The following is a 23,187-nucleotide window of genomic DNA, read 5'->3' on the forward strand; positions in this document are numbered from 1 at the left end:
TTGTTCCACTCCTTGCTCAGTCAATAACTGGTGGCACTGGTGATCCACCTCAATGAGTTAGTATGGATGGAAACCTGTTGTGGTCCAGGTCTCCACCCAGTATCACCTGCAACCAGTGCTGGCACCATTTGCAGGTGTTAACTGTTTGAATGGCAGTGGCAAACTTACTAACAGATTTTTATGAAAGTGGAGGTGTCGACTTTGCCTCTCAGTGACATTGGGGGGTAGTTGTTGCTTTGGTTGATATAATCGGGAACAACCATCTTCAATGACGGTGCCCTGCACTGCTGGCAGGTTGCCGCTGCTGACTTTGCCAGTGTTTTTTAAAGAGTTAACATGGGGTCGGGGGGGGGGGAATGGTTTGAGCCAAACCTGGTCCAGGAAACCCAAACCTGTAACATTCCGGACTGTTCGGGACCACTCAACACGACTTAATTGTGATTTGTTTTACTTCTACACCTATATAAAAGAAACCTGCACAGCCATCAGTACAGTAAGTTTTATCTTTCATCGAGATCATACCTTCACATACCATTGAAATATAAACTAGAATTTCTCACGGGTCGGTCATATGCATCTACAAAAACCGAGTCATATTTCTGTAGCTCAAAATAACATAACATTTATTAACGAGTAAACATTTACAGGTAGGGGTAATTATATCCCAATATTTCGATGACTGAGGAGTGATCTTTTGGAGGCATTTTAAAGGTTAATTAGGTTTATTAGATATTTTCATTGTCTACAAATACTGCAGGGGAAAAAAAAACTACAAAAAAAATATCAATTTGTCCACTTGTTCTCTTGCAAGTCCTAAAATATGAGCTAATTTCAAGGCAATACTGTTTTATGCTGTCATAAGGTCATCTCCTATATGTGAGGCCACCTATTGTTCAACCTGTGAATTGTGGTCTCATAAAAGGGTTCCCCATGGGGGGCCAACGTTGGTATAAACAAAAAGGAAGTGTACCGGTTCCACAGTGCTCTCAGACAGTGCTGACCTCTACGACGATGGTGTTGAGAACCTCACACCTACCCTTGCCCCCAGGGGGATTTCCTGGATTGGTAAGGGGTAGTTGTATAGGATAGGCAAAGTCGTGGCTGCTAGCAGTGGGTTTCGCATGACGAAACTAAAGGACTGTCTGTTCTTGTATGAATAACTAGCTGCAGTTTGACAATCTTTGTACTTTGATCCATCATCTTATTACTTACCTTGGTCACTCTCTACTATACCTGTTCTAACTTTGCTGTGTGTCCTTATTATACACAGGTCACGTAGCGCCCATTGGACACCCAACATAAGCCAAAATGAAGAAATTTTCTAATATTTTCCCATGAACAATATAGCGATTTCCCTCGTTCCTTTCATGCTGTATCATGTCTCCCAAAAAGTTAACTGTATGTGCGATGAGACAAGTTCCCTTTCATTTACTGTATATACTCGAGTATAACCCGACCCAAGTATAAGCCGAGGTCCCTAATTTTACCACAAAAAACTGGTAAAACCTATATTTTTTTTACTTGGGTATGGGTTTTCAGCGCATTTTTTTGTGTTGAAAAACTAGGCTTATACTCGAGTATATATACAGTAAGATAAGAATAAGTAAGATTAGAACCTGCTGAACTTTTCCTAATTGTAAAAGGCTACAAACACAAACTTAAAGGGACTGTCCACTTTCAGCAACTATTTGATATGGTTTGTGTAAGGGAAAAGTTATACAATTTTCCATTATACTTTCTGTATAAATTCCTCACTGTTTTCTAGATCTCTGCTTGCTGTCCTGCTAAAGAAAGCTTCTATTTTTACTTCCAGTGAATAGAAATTTGTCCATGTGATGTGATGGACACGCATGTGCACGGACCGTTATTATCACAGAAAGTAATAGGAGTAAACTGGGATTAAACACAGAAGCTTTCTATAGAATGACAGCAAGCAGAGATCTAGAAATCATAAGGAATTGATACAGAAAGTATATTGCAAAATTGTATAACTTTTCCTTACACAAACCATATAAAACCATATATATATAGTACACGTGTATATGGCACTGTATGTGTTTGTATATGTGATGTATACATGCTCTATATGTGCGTGCATGTGTGTAAGAGTGTATAAATGTGTATGTGTATGAACTGTATGTATATAGGTATATAAATGTGTTGGAATCACTTCCTACATCTGGTACTAGAATCAGCTTCTTGGAAATGGAGGATGCATCATTTCCCGATGCTTTCAATCTGTGGTTTTAGGAACCTGCAAAGGTCCTTAAAAGGCTTTTGTGTACATGTAGTAAGAGCATGCACATGTGTATGAGGATTTCATGGGTGAAGGTCCTTCTCAATAGAAAATTTGATGTGTGGTTTGATGATTGGCTATGGGCCCCCTAGAAGTCTTGGCCCTGGGCTACCGCCCAAACCACTTATATTATAATCCACTATTGATTCCCAGTTTTCTACCAGTTGGTTACACAACAAATTGGAAGTATTTTACCTCATAGCCAATGTTTATATGTAAGGTGAGGTTTACATATACTGGGGCAGATTTACTTACCGCGATCCAGCGGCGCGTTCTCTGCGGTGGATTCGTGTCCGGCCGGGATTCATTAAGGCAGTTCCTCCAAGGTCCACCAGGTGGCGCTGCTGCGCTGAAGATCGGAACGCACTCAAGTTCACCGGCCTATTCCTAGTGAAGGTAAGTGCAAGCTCCGATGCGCCACAATCCGATCGCGTGCGCCAAAATCCCGGGGCAATACAAGGAAAATTGGCGCAAATCGGAAATATTCGGGTAACACGTTGGGAAAACGTGAATCGGGCCCTTAGTAAATGACCCCCACTGTGTCTGGCCCGTAGTTTTTTTGCCAGAGCTAGACACGAATGAAAGCTGTTTAGTGTGTTGTATGCACCCATTTGGGGCCCCTTGGGAAAGTAAAGCCATGAAAATAAAATATACGAAGCAGTTTTTGATCTGGCTTCTACACAAGTACTCGAAGACTGAGCCTTTCATAACAAAAATTCCATCAAAAACTATGGAAAGTCCAACCATAACCAATGATGCTTTGGCCATATATACATGTAAATACACTTTTGTCTATAGTAGAAATAATTATATACAAGTATACAAGATAATCTATGAGAAGTCAAGAACCAGAATTTCCACAGTGTCTAGATCCAGGGTTCTTAGTTCATTGCTTTATAAAAATAGTTCTGTGAAAATCTTCTCTAAGAACCCGTCCATGCTATAAAAGGCGCCATTTCAGCTTTGGTGATTGAGTGTGACTAACGTGTACACGGATCCGGTGCTGTTTTTCTGGCCAGGTGTATAATGTCCATTTCTTGAGCTTAGATTAGACGATGAAGTCTCTGTCCTAAAAAAATGAGCCTGGGATTTACAGAAGCCGAATTGACTCATTAAATTATAAAAGTCTTTGCGGAAAGCTTTTGTGAAAAAGGCATACAAAAATGGATTAGCGCATGAATTAATGGGGTAAAAAAGAACTAAAAGAATCTTGGAGTTGGAGACGGTTATTAAAGGAACCTTGAGTGATGCGGAAATGGCGAAGAAGGAAATGGGAGCCGTGCATAGAAAATTGGTAAAAATCAGAATTGCCATCCGGATCGCCGTCTTTGTATCGGTGTGTGAAGAGACGATATTGGGATTCCGCACGGTGATGTATATATGGGCATAGCAGATGCAAATAGCCACAAATGCCAATACATTGAGTACTAGTATAAATATAATGTATGCTTGAGAAGGTAGCGTTTCTATATCCATCGGTAAGCAAATACTAACCTTCATATAGCTACTAACTCCGACAATCGGGAGCAAAGCCAAGACAAACGCAAATATCCATCCCGAAATCATAATGACGAAGGCATGCCGAAATCGGATTTTACGTTCCAGCTGCATTGCATAGGTAATCGTGTGCCATCTTTCCAAGGTTATGGCAGTCAGGGTGTAAACGGAAAGTTCACTGGCAAACACCGTAAAGAATCCTGCAGCATGACATCCCGCTCCGGTTTGCCAATCAATTGCATAATTATAATATTGGCTTTTGGTTTTTATATCCACAGATGCAATGAGTAGTAGATATATTCCCATGCAAAAGTCAGCAAATGAAAGATTGCACATTAAAAATTTAGGAACGGTAAATTTTGACTTACTAGTTAGTAAAATGACCAGGACGATTAAATTGCCTACGATGGCGAGAATGCTGATGCACCACATAAGGATCCGGAGAAAATTGTATCCCATTATATCTTCACATGGGTTAAATTCATCCGGTTTAGGATAACAAGCGACATGCATGTCAACACAAAAGTAGTAGTCGAAAGCGTTGTCACTAGGGTCATAGAGTAATCCATCGTTCAGTTGGTAGTCAGGATGTCCAGATGTCATGTCTGCAGGCTTGAGTTCCCCATGAAGAAAGTGATTAGTTTGATTGCAGAATGGATGCAAACTGGTGCTGAAAAATCAGAGAAAGTCAAGTTACATAAATATACAGGCAGTCCCCGGGTTATGTACAAGATAGGGTCCGGAGGTTTGTTCTTAAGTTGAATTTGTATGTAAGTCGAAACTGTATATTTTATAATTGTAGTTCCAGACAAAAAATTTTTTAGCCCCAGTGACAATTGGAGTTTAAACATTTTTTGCTGTAATGCGACCAAGGATTATCAATAAACCTTCATTACAGACACCTTACAGCTGATCATTGCAGCCTGGGGCCATGGTAAAGCATTCAGAAAGCTTCACCAGAGGTCAGAGGGGTCTGTCTGTAACTATGGGTTGTCTGTAAGTCGGGTGTCCTTAAGTAGGGGACCACCTGTATTGGAAAATCATGAAATATTGTTACATATCATTGTTCTATTAGATGGGATGTGCGTAGTGTACTAGAATAAAATTAACAAGGTTTACACTCATGGAACCCTCAGCTATTGTTGCCAATGCTACCCATTCCCAATTTGTAGGCAAAGTAACTTGTCATCTTTGGAGCCAATAACTAACTGTAATATTGACCTACTATCCTGTGTCCGTTTTTTATAACTAGACCAGGTAATACAGAGCAGTGGGGAACCGAGTGTGGTCAGCACTCTACAGAAGGTCTACTCTGGGCAGTGGAGAAAAATAATATGCATGGTTTGGGCAGTAGCCCATGAACCAAGAATAGTAGGGGGCCCATAGCCAACCAAATCACCCAGAAGAACCTTCACCCATGAAATCCTCATACACCTGTTCCTGTTTTCAATACACATGTACACAAGAGCCAACCTTTGAAGGCTCTACAAAGGCCCTTAAAACCACAGATTGAAAGCAAGCAGAAGGGACACATCTGACCTTTCCCCAAGAAGCTTAATTTGAGTACCAGATGTAGTAGTGAATTCTAGACTCGCAGGGGCAAAATTGTTCATACCAGGGACAATGGTAGTCTCAATCTGCCCCTGACTCTGGGGTAAGGTCTTTTAGAAAAAAAATATATACATAGGTAGCAGTATATATATTTTAATAGAAATCCCCTTTAAATTTTAATGAACAAAAGCATGGGTGTTACAATTGGAGGTGCACTAACACCCAGGACCCTTGTGCTGCGCACACCATCATTTACTATTATTTTACATAATGGCACCCGCATAACCTCCTCCTGAGGAAAACTGTGGAAGCAGGACACAAAGGGAAAGAATTTTCTTACAAAAATCTAAAATGTATCAGTCTCAACTGTTTGATGAGAAAATACCACCCCCCATCTGCGTTGAGGTTTCCATTTTGCAATTTCCATTTCCATTTTTTTCCCCGTTGATTTTGATAGACTTGAAATGATGTCTGTTAGTCTCCATTTTTACATCTTCCGTTAGACCTGCCGTTATGTGAGCAGATAGTTGGAATAAAAAAAAAACTGACACTGAACGGAAAGAAAAGGATCCGTTAAACGCATCTGTTGAGGGTAAACTGTTATTTTGCTAACCATTTATCCATCAAGACAAAAAACTGCAAAACAGAAACCAAAATGCAGATGGAAACTGGCCTTTGTCTTAACAGGCTATTCCATAAATCTGGAATCCCATATGGATCCAGGGTAAAAGTGAGGAAAAGAAATAAAGGGGTGGTTCGGGGATCTGCTTAAGCCTCCTCAGACCTAGGGACAGAAAAGGAAATGACCTGCCATGGTCAGTGGAAGTTACGTCCCATGGTCCGAGGAGGCCACTTAATGGCTGAAGTGGGTTTTGGACTCCCCTGATCTTCCTGCTGGGCCCAATGCTGAGAACCAGAAGTACTGGAGCACTGTGGGAACTGGAACCCATAGTTGATAGCGATGGCTTTCTTAATTATCCCAACTCTTGCACCAACCTTCTTGGGGTTTTCAGACACCTTTATGACTTCTAAATTGCTTCTAAATTGTGGTCCATTTGCATAACTTATGGCACACATCTACTTTTTAGGTAAGCCACGTCACTCCTTCAGCTGTACGGTCTAAAGTTCTTTATAAATGAGGAATTCTGGCCAGTTTCAGAGAAAATTTGAACACACCAGTTTGTGTCTCTCAACTGGACTGACGGTGAATCTGGAGCCCCAAAAAGTGCCTGGTTGACAACCATCAGATAATCTCAAAATTATTTCCAAATTTTAAAAGAAATAAAGAATAAATCAAAGTCAATTTAACCTTAGTACCCAAATCCTAGTAGAAAATTAAACCATCATTATAAAGTATAATGTGTTCTTCATTTTTTATAAAAATGCAGATATTAGAAAAAACTCTGATTCCGATGATACCTGCAGTTTCTTGGCTTATGAGGTCGCCTGTCTAGCACTGCTGTACATAGCAGTGCGGTATATTTTATTTCACACTCCTGGAGGTATTAGCTTATAGTAAATGTTGCTGGTACATGCTGTGAAATCTACATAATTATCCATTATTGTTGCATACAAATGAGATACAGTCATTATCCAGAAAAAGTGTGAGTAGAATTGACACGTAGGACTATGTTTAATGTTCCGGTTGACATGGTTATATCAGACGACGGGCCGCGAGCCACCACCTAAGACTATTTTTAAACTGTTGGCACTGTGTATAAAGAGATTCTACTAGACACTCTGACCTGAAACAGCGGGATCCTGGGAGTTATTGTAGCTAACACTACAGACACTACACATGAAAGAAAACATCTCTATAGTCTTTTCCATTTATTTTACACTTTTAAAAGACTGTACTTTTTATTTAATGTACTGGTTATATGGCTTCTCTTGCAATGCACTGCACTCTTTTTAAAGGGGTTGTCCAACTAAAGCTGCTTTAAAATTATAGTTCTGGCCTCCCGATATATAAGATTGTTACTCCTGGTGCAATGCTGCTCTTTGAGAACAGACAATAAGATGGAAAAGGAGAGGAGAAACACAGTGAGCACTAATGCTAGGCCCATAGGCTGTCCCTACCTACTTGCCTATCATAGACAGTAGGTGACAGCTGGTCAACATTTTTTTGGCACCCCTCTTCTAGCCCACAAGGGGGAATTAAGGAATACCCTTTACACAAAATATGTTGCCTGAAAGCAAAAAAAACTTCAGTTTTATTTTATTGCACATGAGCATTTAATTGCACCATGAGGAAGGCCAGAAGCGTAACTTGATGGGTGCAGAGGCTGCGGTTGCAACCAGGACCGAGGGGCTTATCGGCCCGTAAGGTGTCACTTTCCTATATGAGAAGACTAGTACTATAAACCATACATTATAGTCGGGGCCCATCAGCTGCAGGTCACGCCACTGCAAAAAGCCATTAGGCTCGGTCCGCCCTCTCTTACCTGGTTTCTCAAGGTAGTAGGGCACAGTAAATCAAGGCTGAATGGGGGCACTAAATAACATTGGGTGAACTGTAACTCTCAGTTTTGACCATGATGCGTCAAAAAAAAAAAATCTACATCTACATCCAAACGAATATTTGCATGTCTATTCAATGAGGCCGCTAATTTTCTCTTGATATGCATGGTCATGTTGCAGGACACTCCCCCCACAATATTCATAAGTTTATAGGTGACCCTTAGCTGATAAGTCCCTTTGGGTAATCTAGCAAAATTCCATGACAAAAACCTGCAACCACAATCTTTACAGCATGATGGTTATCTAAATCTCAGCTGCCCGTATCTACAATTGGACTGTAGTAGGAGCGGCTCGGTTTTACTTCAAAATTTAACTCAATGTCAGTAGGGAGTCCATAAAGCTAAACTAAATATATAATGAGTCTACTGTTTAAAAAATCCTATTTCCTTTCATAGTAAAAATAATACTAGTAGTAAAATTGTGGGCAATGAGACAACATCATAGATTTTGCAAGACGTTCAATCATTTTTCAATGACATACAGGTGGCAAATCTACGGCCCATGGAGCAGTTTGTCTTTCTAATGTCGTGAATGGCAGGTTCTGCGCGTTATATCTATTGCATGTGGTGCCAAGACGCTGAAAAATGACATGAGACTTCCAATGACATAACTCACAAGACCTCAGGTGAACGCAGTTCCTATTTCACACACAATTTATTTTAATTGCCTTTTCCTAGGCCCATACATTCCCAATCAATACTTTACTGGAATCCAGTATGTCACATTATTAGGTTAATAACATGGGAGACGTATATTATAATTTAAACGCCGCAGAACAAGTAGTTCCCATTTTGCACAGTCCGTACTTCTGTAGGTTACCAGAGGTGATTGCTTCCGTACTACTTTGTGTTTTTAATGAACACGGTGTAAAATCAAAAGCCTCGATATATTCTTGGACATTGTTAAAAAAAATATTTTCAGTGGTTATATTAAAGGAAACCTACCGTACCTTTTCTGTTTTTTCCAATTTTCGAAAGCGCAGCAATGGCTCGGGTAGGTTAGATTGGCTTCAATCAGATCCGAAAACATTTCCAACGGTGGCAGCTTTTTTAAGTTGTAAGCGTGGTTTGCAATCAATTTTTTTATGGTATCCAATCCGTGGTGAGGTAGAGAGCTAATTTGGGTTTTTGAGATATCCCTTCAATGAGAAAAGAAGACATTTTATTCATGGATCAATATAGAATGACAGTATGGACTACATTGAACCTTCTCACGAAGTCGGACGGCCATTTTCTTTGCATTATTTTATTCATTTTAAAGGGGTTGGTCCGTCACAACAAGTTATGAATAGGGAATAACTGAAAAACAGTTAGAGTCGCAATAATGTAACCCACATCAATAATGAGAATTGGGGTCCATTACACCCCCAGATGAACAGAGCTACAGCTCTATGGCACTGGTGTAGAAAGCTAAGCTCAGCTACTTTCCCCATTGAATAGAGCGGTAGCTCACATGCTTTTTTGACCTTGGGTACAGTAGACCATCCACAGGGGGTCTCACCACTTAGCCTCCAATAATTACCAGGTTATCCTTATCCTTATAGTGCAGTTTTTCTAGTACAGTGTTCCAAAAATCCTGCATTAGCCTCCCGCTGAAAAAGTTGTTTAGGAAAACATTTTAATAATGGTCTAAGAAGAGTAAAGTTTTCAGATAAGAGAAGCAACACATACTTTACAGATACCCTACCAATAATTTTCAGAAGTTCCACACTGATACTTCTTGACAAACAGGAAGTAACTACTCAGCCAATCAGAGGTAGTTGCAGTGAACCTCCTAATCCTCTCATTGGTTGAGCAGTATTTTTGTGTCCAGGAAGTAAAACCCAATGGAGGTCCTGGGCTGTGTCAGCTTTGGAGTGGTATTAGATGGGTGAGGTCAGCTTCTTTTGTGTTAACTCATTCTCCTGTAAATCCCTTGAAGAGAACCTTTCAGAAATTCAGGGGCACTCAAGCCACAAGCATGCCTCAATCCAGCTGTGGCCTTGGGTACAAAATCAACACATATTTGACATGATTCCTTATTAGTGAACACAAGTACAGGGGAAAGATATATGCTTCATACTAATGACATAGTAGTGACAATGTAGGGATTTACCCATGACTGTTGGGTAACATTGATACACTCACTACTAAATTAATTGGCTAAGTGGGTTTACTTTAGGGAAACACAAATATGGAGTTGCACATTGGAAACATTTGTGAAAATGTGTAAAGTAACCCCGTATGTGGGAATGTTTTGTTTAAATTCTTTTCTGAGTTAATTTAAGGTTTCAATCAAATTGACTATGAATCTCAAGAACGTAAGATCAATTCTCAGATCTATAAATTAACAAAACGTTGCGCTTCATCAATGTCCTGGCCTCATCCAACTGCAGTCTCCCCAAGCTCTGCAAATAACCAACCACGTACCATCACTCTAGATATAAATAATTCTGTACTAAAGAGTAGACATCAAAGACAATCATGGCACCAAGGCATTCCTATATTGTACATGGACAAAAGCCTATTATAGTCTACGCTGTTTACTAATTTACTATAAACTCTCTACCAAGCTAAGCACAGTACCATAGATACAGGTAAAGAGGACCTTTCAACACCTTCACCAACTCCAACTCTTCATCTTCCAATCCATCCTAGAATATGTTCCGCACCACCGATTCTGACACACTTGGAATTTTTTCTCCAGCCGTAACGTTTTTAGTTTCAGTACCTAATATACTTATCTAGTTCGGTCAGGTGAGTTGTCTATAGGAACAATTTGGCAAGATCTGGGCAGCGCTGCGTAATCAATGTGTGCGCTATATAAATAAAGGAATTATTATTATAGTGTACTAGAATTATTTTTATTGGCTATTTAGGAATGGTGGGGGCTAGAGAAAAAAATGTAACTTAGTAGAGCAGAACATATTCAATGGTGCAAAGAGTTGGAGTTGGTGTACAATTGGTGATGGATGATATTCTTTGATGTGAACTGCTATCACTTCACATGATAAGGGCTCACCTAAGCTCTTACAGGGGTTTCGTCTTCCACACTATCTGTTTCCAGTATCATTCATAAGAATATTGAATGCAGCTTGAAAGGAGATTGTGATCATTAAAGGGAGCCTGTCACCAGGAGACCCATTTTTAGCACTCCCCCAGTCCCCACAGAGCATAGTACATACACTACCAAAGTGTTTTTGTATAAAAAATTGGTTTTACAGAAAAAAAGATATGTTATATTGTACCTTTCATTAGCATCTGCTGTGTGACTAGGCAGTTGCCTTTTGGGAGGAGCTGGAAAGGAGCAGTTCCCCCCCACCCTTGGGAAACATGTGACGTTTTCAAATATATAAATAACTCCCCTCACTCGGGATTGGCTGTAGAGGAGCAGGGGGCGTCGCTAAGCCAAGTGATGGGTGTTTGCGTATATTTGAAAAGGTCACATGGAGGAGTGGTTTACCAAGGGTGGGGGGGAACTGCTCCTTTCCAGCTCCTCCCAAAAGGCAACTGCCTAGTCACACAGCAGATGCTAATGAAAGCATATGGTACAAAATAACATATCTTTTTTTTTCTTTAAAACCAATTTTTAATACAAAAACACTTTGGCAGTGTATGTACTATGCTCTGTGGGGACTGGGGGAGTGCTAAAAATGGATTTCCTGGTGACAGGTTCCCTTTAAGAGTCTGACACCTTGTATCCCAAATGATTATGAGAACAAAGTTGTAACTTTCTGAGTTTAGTAAAAGTTTGTTAAAAAAAAGTGTCCATCCACATGGTCATATCCAGAACACAATTGGCCCCACATACTTCACTACCCGCACTACTCTCTAGTAGACGAAAGGTCCATGGGGCAACTTGGGTGACTGAAACGCAACATGACATGGTGGCTCTGCCTCAATTTCCAGTACTTGGTCTACCTTGATTTAAAACAGTCAAGAATATTTAAAGGGTCATCATATTTTATCAGAATATTATTATGCGGAAAGGTAACTTGGTGTAATTTGCTATATCAATAAATTTACCTACGATCTTATGCTTTGTTGGAAATCTTAGGAAATTTGCTTGTTATGGGAAATGTAGTTTGTGGAACACAAGACTATGGTACAATGGTACAACCTTTATAGACAATGAAGAACAACGTGATCATCTCTTTGTTTTGTTGACTTCCTCCTATGTTTTGATATCATTTTTTAGATTTTTATTTTCTTTAAAGGTTGGGGATTTCTTTCTGGTCAAAACTACTAAATATAGCAAAATGTGTTTTAATAAAATCATTGCATGTTCCCCTGGAAATTACTGATCCGTTCTAATTTTGTTTAGTTTGGTTCCGCTTCCTGTAATCTCATAACAATAAATGGGGTGGTGGTCATGCAAATGCATCTTGCATGGGGAAACGAAACCCCTTCAAAACTGTAAAAATTGGGAGTAAGATATAATCAAAATCCACGCTGTGTCTGACGTGCTACAAACTCACACCGGGTATGGTCAATGGATCTTCTTTTATTGATATAAAATCTCCTTACAGCCCAACATAGCTGTATCAATAGATCGACGCGTTTCGGCGCTTGGCCATGCGTTTGAAGTGTTCCGGACAGATTTTGTTTTTTGTCTACAGTTGGATCTGTGGTGTTTGGAATGTCACAAGCACCACTTGCATTTGGGATTCTTTGTCTTCATCGCTATTTTATTATCTTGACACATGGCAATGTTTTTCTATAACAACTCAAATAGTGATGGTTATTTCTTATGCTCTATAGGCAAGAATCCAGATTGGGAAATTTATAAATGCACATATTAAATAAACATATTACCCATAACTGATCATTTAAAAAGAAGCCCCTATAGGCTAGAATCCAATTCGGTAATCATGACTGATTATATAGATGTGCTGCTTACTTATAGAGGCCACAGGTACACCCCCTACCCCACAGACCTTAAAGTTTTGGCTGGATGTGCTATATCAATAAATTTACCTACGATCTTATGCTTTGTTGGAAATCGTAGGAAATTTGCTTGTTATGGGAAATGTAGTTTGTGGAACACAAGACTATGGTACAATGGTACAACCTTTATAGACAATGAAGAACAACGTGATCATCTCTTTGTTTTGTTGACTTCCTCCTATGTTTTGATATCATTTTTTAGATTTTTATTTTCTTTAAAGGTTGGGGATTTCTTTCTGGTCAAAACTACTAAATATAGCAAAATGTGTTTTAATAAAATCATCGCATGTTCCCCTGGAAATTACTGATCCGTTCTAATTTTGTTTAGTTTGGTTCCGCTTCCTTTTTTTCAGTTTTTGCTTTTAAATATTTTATATATAGATCAAAGCCAGACCACATGCTTTATACACTAGTAGATTGTGTTGAATTGCAGATTAAAGGTCTGTGACTTTATTCTTCTCCAGATGGAAAGTCTGCAGGGACAATTTGTTGGTGATAGAATAGAAGACCAACTCCTGCAAGACTGAACCGAAAAACTATCAGCATAGAAAAGCAATTTAGTAATAAAGCACCCATGAAGTTTAAAGGGCATCAATACCCCGAAAAATGACACTCTAGGATCCCCAGTATTTGCAAGAATGGGGAACCCCCATGTAAATGGAGATGTGGTGCGCATGTATGACTATTGCTCTATTCACTTTTCTAACACTGTAATCTCATAACAATAAATGGGGTGGTGGTCATGCAAATGCATCTTGCATGGGGAAACGAAACCCCTTCAAAACTGTAAAAATTGGGAGTAAGATATAATCAAAATCCACGCTGTGTCTGACGTGCTACAAACTAACACCGGGTATGGTCAATGGATCTTCTTTTATTGATATAAAATCTCCTTACAGCCCAACATAGCTGTATCAATAGATCGACGCGTTTCGGCGCTTGGCCATGCGTTGTAGTGTTCCGGACAGATTTTGTTTATTGTCTACAGTTGGATCTATGGTGTTTGGAATGTCACAAGCACCACTTGCATTTGGGATTGGTTTGGAGTTTATGTATCGGAGGTGAGCTGGCACTACTCCTAAATTGTACAAGAGTTAATCAAGTTTCCATCTATTCTTTGCCTTCATCGCTATTTTATTATCTTGACACATGCCAATGTTTTTCTATAACAACTCAAATAGTGATGGTTATTTCTTATGCTCTATAGGCAAGAATCCAGATTGGGAAATGTATAAATGCACATATTAAATAAACATATTACCCATAACTGATCATAACTATAGGCTAGAATCCAATTCGGTAATCATGACTGATTATATAGATGTGCTGCTTACTTATAGAGGCCACAGGTACACCCCCTCCCCCACAGACCTTAAAGTTTTGGCTGGATGTGGTTGAAAATAGATACGACTTCTGGGGTTAGGGTCAGGGTTCAAGTTACAAAGTCAGAGACAATGGGGCAGATTTACTTACCCGGTCCATTCTAGATCCAGCGGCGCGTTCTCTGTGGTGGATTCGGGTCCGGCCGGGATTCACTAAGGTAGTTCCTCCAACGTCCACCAGGTGGCGCTGCTACGCTGAAGTCTGCCGAAATACACTCAAGTTCACCGGCCTATTCCTAGTGAAGGTAAGTGCAAGTTTCGCTACACTTTTTTTTTTTGTAAATGCGGCGGTTTTTCCGAATCCGTTGGGTTTTCGTTCGGCCACTCCCCCCGATTACCATCGCGTGCATGCCAGCGCCGATGCGCCACAATCCGATCGTTGCCTTCTATAATTCCCATTATACCTAAGCACAGCATCACACAGGCAGTTACACATTTGTACCATCTCTGTTTGCTGGGAGATTGGTGTACTTCCTCTTCAATATAGATCCTCCTAAAAAATCTAAGATGTGTTTGTGCCATAAGTATACAGTCAGGGAGGCTGCATTCTCATCTTCTACATTATAACTGTGTTACAAGAAGCTGTCTCCTCATCAGTAGTAGCTGTAATAGGAGTTTGTGCTTCCTCCTGTGAACAGTCTGTGTGGTATAGTCCATGCCAAAAAGTCTGGGACACCCAGGGACAACAAAAAGATAAGATTCCCAAAAAGTCATCATGAGATCACATGACCCAACTGGAAAGAAAGATCGACTGAATTTAAGATAGAAATAAACAAGTAAAGGAAGATTATGGTCATTGGGACATAATGCAATAATTAGAATACAATGTTCTTCTAATTTTATTGTTTTACTTTTATACAGTTGAAACTGTGTTTACCTTTTACAAAAAGTTTTAAGAGAAGCAAAGTCCCATTGCTCATAAGATGTTAGAGATATGATTGGCTGGATCCAGCTCCATCCATTTAGAAAACGATTTAGAAATCAATTTCAGAAAGTCCCAAGAGTTTACAGGAGATGAGTTTAAAGACCAATAGTAAAAAGGTAAGAAACAAATGAAAAGTTACAAAAATTGAACATTTCATGTTGCTGTATCAGACGTCCACTGTTTTTTTGGGAGGTAAATCCTATGGTAAACATGTCCACTCTATATCTACCAATGAGAAACACCTTGGAGAGGTCATGGATATCTCAAATTAATTTTAGCAAACTGGAATATAGCAGTCCAATGGGAGGCGGTATGCAAGCCGTTTCTATGTTACTATATGGACAACTCAGAATTACAAACTAAACTTCTACAACTCAAGTATTGATTTGTTCTCTCTCATAGATCTGAGCTGTAGACAAAACTAAAGATTTCAGAAATTTAATTTAAACCTCATCAAGTAGAGATATAACTTACAATACTTCAGGTCCAGTGGCTCCATGGAAAACAAGATCTGGTAATGTAGTTAGTCGCTGATTGCCGCTCAGGACTCTGATAGAAAAAAAAATAATCAAGACGTGAATAAAGGTAAAAGATAGAAACAAGCAGCAGATAAACCTGCCTAATAAACTCACAGCTCATGTAAATTTGTGCCGTTGAAAGCGTGGTTCTCTATCTCTTCAATATCGTTCTGTACCAGCCACCTGGAAGGCAAATAAGTAGAAAATAAACTTCAAGGAGAAGAAGTGGAAGGCACAATATGTAATACATTGATAAAAAGTTATATCATAATTCTGAAAAGATAGATTCAACTAATAATCGAAGGTTCAGTTCACACCTGCTCCAGGTTTTTCCATTAGACTCTCGGTTTGAGGAAACTAAAAACAGAGGGGGCCATTTACTAAGGGCCCGATTCGCGTTTTCCCGATGTGTTACCCGAATATTTCCGATTTGCGCCGATTTCCCCTGAATTGTCCTGGGATTTTGGCGCACGCGATCAGATTGTGGCGCATCGGCGCTGGCATGCACGCAACGGAAATTGGGGGCCGTGGCCGAACGAAAACCCGACGGATTCGGAAAAAAAGCCGCATTTAAAAGAAAAAAGTGTCGCGGAGCTTGCACTTACCTTCACTCAGCCCGGCTCGGTGTATTCCAGTGCTTTCCGGGGAACTTCAGCGCAGCAGCGCCACCTGGTGGACGTTGGAGGAACTACCTTAATAAATCCCGGCCGGACCTGAATCCAGCGCAGAGAACGCGCCGCTGGATCGCGAATGGACCGGGTAAGTAAATCTGCCCCAGAAGGTTTTTCTTTCACCTTCCGTTACCCATTGACTTCAATGTATGGAGGATACCTACCATTATTTTTTTTGTTATTGATAGATTCCTGCACCTTTTTCCGAAATCTAGTAATGGAAGGAAGAATGGAACCTGTGGAATGCAGGTGTGGACTAAGCTGTAGCTATATATGCCTTAGGCTTAGTTCACACCTGTTTGTTGTCAGGTTGTGGTGTTAGACCTTCCGTCAGTGGAAAAAACATTGCAGTAGTCGGTGTCAATTTTTTAATTGAGGCTTAGGCTTCTTGTTGCATCCAGGACGCAGCACGACCGTTGCGAAAAACAACGGTCCAGCCTGGCTTAGTTTTGCGTAAAAACAGGGAACGGCTTCCGCGCCCCTCTAAGCTCCCTCCACATGGTGTGGAGCACCAAATTCACTGCTTCTAAATAATAAAACTCTGCGTATATAGTGTATGGTCAATGCAAGGTAATGCTTAGTGTATATGACCATCTGATGCATCCAGTTCGGAAACTGGGAGAAGTTTTCAGCTGGGTAGACATGGCAGAGGAGAGCACTCCTAGCTCCTCCCAGGGTGCCATGCTGTAATACGGGCAGGACTTGTATAGCACCTTCCTTATATTCTGCAGTGTGGCCACCTGGCTTGCTCATGACGTGGTGGTCCACTGCGTGCTCACCACTCCTTGACCGGATACAGTAGAAGTCAAAGGCAGCTCTGATCGGCCATAATCTCTGCGTAGTAATCTGTCCTTGTATTCTAATCCCCCCTTTCCCTAATAATCTTAGTTTCTCTCCTTTGCACCTGTTCTACTATGTCCCTTTTATTCACTTGGGCCCAAAACTGTACACAATAGTCCATGTGTGGTCTGACCAGGGATTTCTTTAAGGGCAAAACTATGTCTTTATCATGAGAATCTATTCCTCTCTTGATACATCCCATAATTTTATTTGCTTTATCAGCAGCTGCCTGGCTCTGGTCACCAAAGTTTACCATCCACCAATATCCCCAAGACATTTTCAACTGCAGTTTTACCTAGTAATTGACTCTTTAGAACATAATTGTACCTTTTGTTTCCATGGCCCAACTGCATAACTTTACATTTATCTACATTAAACCTCATCAATAATTTCTCCACTCACTCTTCCAGCTTCCACAAATCCCTCTGTAATATTATACAGCCTCAGTATACATTACTTTACAGAGCTAAGTATCATCTGCAAATATTGAAACTTGACTGTGTAAAGCCACTATAAGGTCATTAATAAAAATATTAAAAAGAGGTGACCCCAATACCCCTGTGGCACTCCACTGGTAACGTCAACCCAATCTGAGAATGTGCCATCAATGATGACCCTCTGTTTTCTGTAAGCTAATTACTTACCCAAATACACAGATTTTCCAGTAGTCCAAGCAGTCTCATTTTAAGCACCAACCTTTTATGCAGCACTGTATCGAATGCCTTGGAAAAGTCCAAATACACAACATCCACAGCCTCCCCCAGGTGGAGACTAGAACTTACCTCCTCTTGTGTCTACCTGTGGTGCTGCCTGCATTTGGTTCTATTGTTGGCCAATAGAAGGACTTGATACAGTGATGCTACTGACTACTTGGGACTACTTGGGTATATAAGGTGGTGTAGAGGAAGCACCCACGCTCTGGAACCTTAGGAGGCCCTGAAGATGTCTCTTTCCAATATCTGCATTACTATAAATACTACATCATAGTTTAGGAATGTCAGACCCCCACTTATCTTTAAGATGATGGCACAAGAAAGAGGTTTCTCTTGCATTACCAATTGATGGACATACTTACAACCGGACACTTTCCTGGCTGAGCCCGGCGAATGTATTTTTTCCTACTTTCTTCACGTTTATATTATCTTGTATATCCCTACAAAGTAAAAGTGGCAAATAAGCGATAGTTAGCTGAAAAATAGGACATTTAAAGTGTTTTAAGTAACTGCACTTTGGGATCAAAGTTTTTTGTATTGTCTCAAATTGCAGAATTTGAATAGTGAACTTACATCACATTATAATTAAAGCGTGAAAGTGAAATTTTGCTTTTAATTAAATTCTATTTAGCATTATCATAAAAAAACATAATAATGCAAATCAAAGCGTCAGAAAATGATGTGCCTGTTATTTAACCGCATGGAACACTTAAAATATTTTTTTTTTTTAAAGTTATATCAAAAGAGGAGTTTTTCTTTCAGTTAAAGAAAACTTTAGAAAATACAGACAATAATATCAAGTGCTGTTATCCATGACATTAAAGGGGTTGTCGTTTTTAGCAAATAATTGATATTACATGTATGATAAGTTATACAAGTTTCCATTATACTTTATGTATTTATTCCTCATTCTGTCATTCTGAAGGAACTTCATTGTTTACTTCCTGTGGATAACAAATGGTCTCTAGTCATGTGATGTCAAGTGTTACATCACATGACCAAGGATATAGTGAATAGTGCACCTGTGTGACATCACATGACCAGGGATATAGTGAACTGTGCACTTGTGTGACCTCACATGACTAGGGATATAACGAGCCGAGCACCTGTGTGACATCACATGACCAAGGATATAGTGAATTGTGCACCTGTGTGACCTCACATGACCAGGGATATAACGAGCCGAGCACCTGTGTGACATCACATGACCAGGGATATAATGAGCCGTGCACCTGTGTGACCTCACATGACCAGGGATATAAGGAACCGTGCACCTGTGTGACATCACATGACCAGGGTAACAACGGGCCGAGCACCTGTGTGACATCACCTGACCAGGGATATATAACGGGCTGTGCACCTGTGTGACCTCACATGACCATGGACCAGTTTATGTTCACAGGAAGTAAACAATGAGCAGTGAGAAGAGATTCAGAAAACATTGAGGAACTGATGCAGAAAGTATATTGGAAAATAGTATAACTTTCATTGTACAAACCATGGGCCACATGTATCACTCGTTTTTTTTGTTGTTTTTGCGCCTTTTTATTCAGGTGCACCGTTTTTGCGCCATTTTTGCGACTAAACGCCAAACTAGCCGTGCAGCAAAAATAACCAGCTTTCCCTCATCTATCTTACCAATCCAGATGTTTTGCTGCGCCTAATGATATTCATCACTTGCAACGTTTTCATTTAGGCGCAAAAACGGGCGCAAAAACACTCCAGCCCGAAGGTGGCGTTATCTGAGAAGAAAGCACTGAGCCCTTTTGCAGAACAGCTCATTTCTAGCAGCAGAGCTCAGCCAGACACTAGAACAGATAATAGACACATTGATACACTACAGACAGGAGCTGCAGACTCTATTTACAGTTCATCACCTTCTATTTACAAAACATTCTGCAAACTCCTGAGCTCAGAACAAGAGAGAAAAGAACTTTGCAGAATGTTGCAGAAACTACATACAAGTGTCCCCCATGTAATTCTGCACAGAATCCCCCTCAGACACCAGTGTTTCTGAGGGGGATACTGTGCAGAATTACAGGGGTGCAGCAGGAGACCAGCACTGGGGGATCCCCACCAGGAGAAGCACCTGCTGAGGAGGTCAATGGGTGCAGGGTGTCACACACCTGGGTGCTGCTGTGAGTGTTATCTTCATTCTGGGATGTGGGAGAAGCAGAGAGGAGCTTGTAGCAGGATCACATGTAAGTGCCTGAATCTAACATTGCGCCTTAACTGCGCCAAAATTGCGCCTAAACTGTTTTAAAGTAAAGTGATTAATAAGAGGCAGGAAATATACTTATCACACAGGGTTGTAGCTTGTGATAATTCTGGCAAAACAGTGCAACTACTACACTTAGGTGCAAAAAAGTGATAAATGTGGCCCATATCAATTATTTGCTGAAAGTGGACAACCCTCTAAGTTCCTTTATGGCACATGTATAGAGAAAAACAACAAAAAAACAATGCCCGTCACATAAGAGAATGAAAACTATCTGTCTATCTATCTATCTGTCTATTATCTATCATCTATCTATCTATCTATCTATCTATCTATCTATCTATCTATCTATCTGTCTATTATCTATCATCTATCTATCTATCTATCTATCTATCTATCTATCTGTCTATTATCTATCATCTATCTATCTATCTATCTATCTATCTATCTATCTATCTATCTATCTATCTCCTATCTATCTCTATCTCTCTATCTCTCTATCTCCTATCTATCTATCTATCTATCTATCTATCTATCTATCTATCTCTCTATCTATCTCTCTATCTATCCCTCTATCTCTCTATCTATCTATCTCTCTATCTATCTCTCTATCTCTCTAAATCCAAAAAATTGAGACAGCACTCCAGATAGTGAATGGAAAAACGGAAGGGTTTATTCCAAAACCGGCGACGTTTCGGTGTTTATCACCTTTTTCAAGCTTGAAAAAGGTGACAAACACCGAAACGTCGCCGGTTTTGGAATAAACCCTTCCGTTTTTCCATTCACTATCTGGAGTGCTGTCTCAATTTTATGGATTTAGAGAGATAGAGAGATAGATAGAGAGATAGATAGAGAGATAGAGGGATAGATAGAGAGATAGGTAGAGAGATAGATAGATAGATAGATAGATAGATAGATAGATAGATAGATAGATAGATAGATAGATAGATAGATAGGAGATAGAGAGATAGAGAGATAGAGAGATAGAGATAGATAGGAGATAGATAGATAGATAGATAGGAGATAGATAGATGGATAGATAGATAGATAGATAGATAGGAGATAGAGAGATAGAGAGATAGAGAGATAGAGATAGATAGGAGATAGATAGATAGATAGATAGGAGATAGATAGGACATTTAAAGTGTTTTAAGTAACTGCACTTTGGGATCAAAGTTTTTTGTATTGTCTCAAATTGCAGAATTTGAATAGTGAACTTACATCACATTATAATTAAAGCGTGAAAGTGAAATTTTGCTTTTAATTAACTTCTATTTAGCATTATCATAAAAAACATTATATATGCTTGTAAGTCTTCTACCAGGACTGCTGAGTCCTTGCACCCCCCCTTGTCAGGGGCTCTGTTTTGACGCTGTGCTGCTGTGGAATTTTTTTCTTCCCTGTCTATCTATCTATCTATCTATCTATCCGTCTGTCTATCTCATATCTATCTATCTATCTATCTATCTATCTATCTATCTATCCGTCTGTCTATCTCATATCTATCTATCTATCTATCTATCTATCTATCTATCTAGGTAATTGAAAATAGGCAGCACTCCAAGGTATTCAGTGAAAAAGTGGTGTTCTTTACACTGAATACCTTGGAGTGCTGCCTATTTTCAATTACCTACCTCTGGAGGACCTAAAGCCTGGTTCTGAGTGCCTGCACCCACCACTGCTATTTCCTTGATGTGCTGTTTTGGACTTTCCCTACGTATCTATCTATCTATCTATCTATCTATCTAAAAAAAAGGAAAAAGGAATGTTCAGAGCAGAACAAACCTGGGTGGGTGCAAATAGCCGTAAACCCCTTGGCTAGGGTCCCAATATATTAGTCCAGTAAGTGGGCAGTACAGGAGCTTGACAAAGGTGTGTGCCTACACTGAAACGTTGCACGGATGGAATAAAAGACTCACCCTTTCCTATTTACTCCAGGGTGCTGCCTACTATCTATCTATCTATCTATCTATCTATCTATCTATCTATCTATCTATCTATCTTGTATCTATCTATCTATCTATCTATCTATCTATCTATCTATCTATCTATCTCATATCTATCTATCCATCTATCTATCTATCTATCTATCTATCTCATATCTATCTATCTATCTATCTATCTATCTATCTATCTCATATCTATCTATCTCAAATATATTACTCCATTCCTTTATCTTTCTATGAACAAGGTTATATTTAGTTCTCCAATTGTTATTTTTCACCCAAAAATTGTGCTTTTGGTGCTTTTCTTATACATTTTTTGATTTGTTTAGTCCTATAGAGGAGAAAATGAATACAAAACACCAGAAAAAATGTCACAAAAAAGAAACCTAAATTAAAATGCATTGGGCCACATTTATCACTTGTTTTTTCTGTTGTTTTTGCGCCTTTTCGTTTAGGCGCACCGTTTTTGCGCCATTTTTGCGATTAAACGTCAAATTAGCCGCGCAGCAAAAATAACCACCTTTCCCTCATCTATCGTTCAATTCCAGATGTTTTGCTGCGCCTAATGATATTCATCACGTGCGACTTTTGCATTTAGGCGCAAAAACGGGCGCAAAAACACTCCAGCCCGAAGGTGGCGTTATCTGAGAAGAAAGCACTGAGCCCCTTTGCAGAACAGCTCATTTCTAGCAGCAGAGCTCAGCCAGACACTGGAACATATAATAGATACAATTAGATACATTACAGACAGGAGCTGCAGACTCTATTTACAGTTCATCACCTTCTATTTACAAAATATTCTGCAAAACCTGAGCTCACAGCAAGAGCAAGAGAAGTTTGCACAAGTTTGCAGAATGTTGCAGATACTGCAAACAAGTGTCCCCCATGTAATTCTGCACAGTATCTGAGGGGGATATTGTGCAGAATTACAGGGGTGCAGCAGGAGACCAGCACTGGGGGATCCCCTCCTGGAGAAGCCCCTGCTGAGGAGGTCACTGGGTGCAGGGTGTCACACACCTGGGTGCTGCTGTGAGTGTTATCTTCATTCTGGGCTGTGGGAGAAGCAGAGAGGAGCTTGTAGCAGGATCACATGTAAGTGCCCGAATCTAACATTGCGCCTAAACTGCGCCTAAACTGTGTTAAAGTAAAGTGATTAATAAGAGGCAGAAAATATACTTATCACAG

The 23,187-nt window shown here is 39.9% G+C and overlaps 1 protein-coding gene across 3 annotated transcripts in view; it reads right to left on the bottom strand.

Annotated features, from left to right (window-relative positions):
• Positions 1 to 606: 606 nt before the first annotated feature.
• Positions 607 to 23,187, bottom strand: part of FSHR (follicle stimulating hormone receptor) — a 97,696-nt gene continuing 75,115 nt past the window's right edge. For all 3 annotated transcript variants that reach the window (XM_072140333.1, XM_072140332.1, XM_072140331.1), the window contains 5 exons: positions 18,201 to 18,278; positions 15,729 to 15,797; positions 15,571 to 15,645; positions 8,814 to 9,002; positions 607 to 4,463 (listed from right to left, as the gene is read on the bottom strand). In XM_072140333.1, coding sequence (XP_071996434.1) covers positions 3,254 to 4,463; positions 8,814 to 9,002; positions 15,571 to 15,645; positions 15,729 to 15,797; positions 18,201 to 18,278 — 1,621 coding nt within the window. In that variant the 3' untranslated portion in view covers positions 607 to 3,253. The remainder of the gene's footprint in view (positions 4,464 to 8,813; positions 9,003 to 15,570; positions 15,646 to 15,728; positions 15,798 to 18,200; positions 18,279 to 23,187) is intronic.

Source organism: Engystomops pustulosus, chromosome 3 (assembly GCF_040894005.1).
Source record: "Engystomops pustulosus chromosome 3, aEngPut4.maternal, whole genome shotgun sequence".
In the NCBI taxonomy this organism is placed as follows: Eukaryota; Metazoa; Chordata; class Amphibia; order Anura; family Leptodactylidae; genus Engystomops; species Engystomops pustulosus.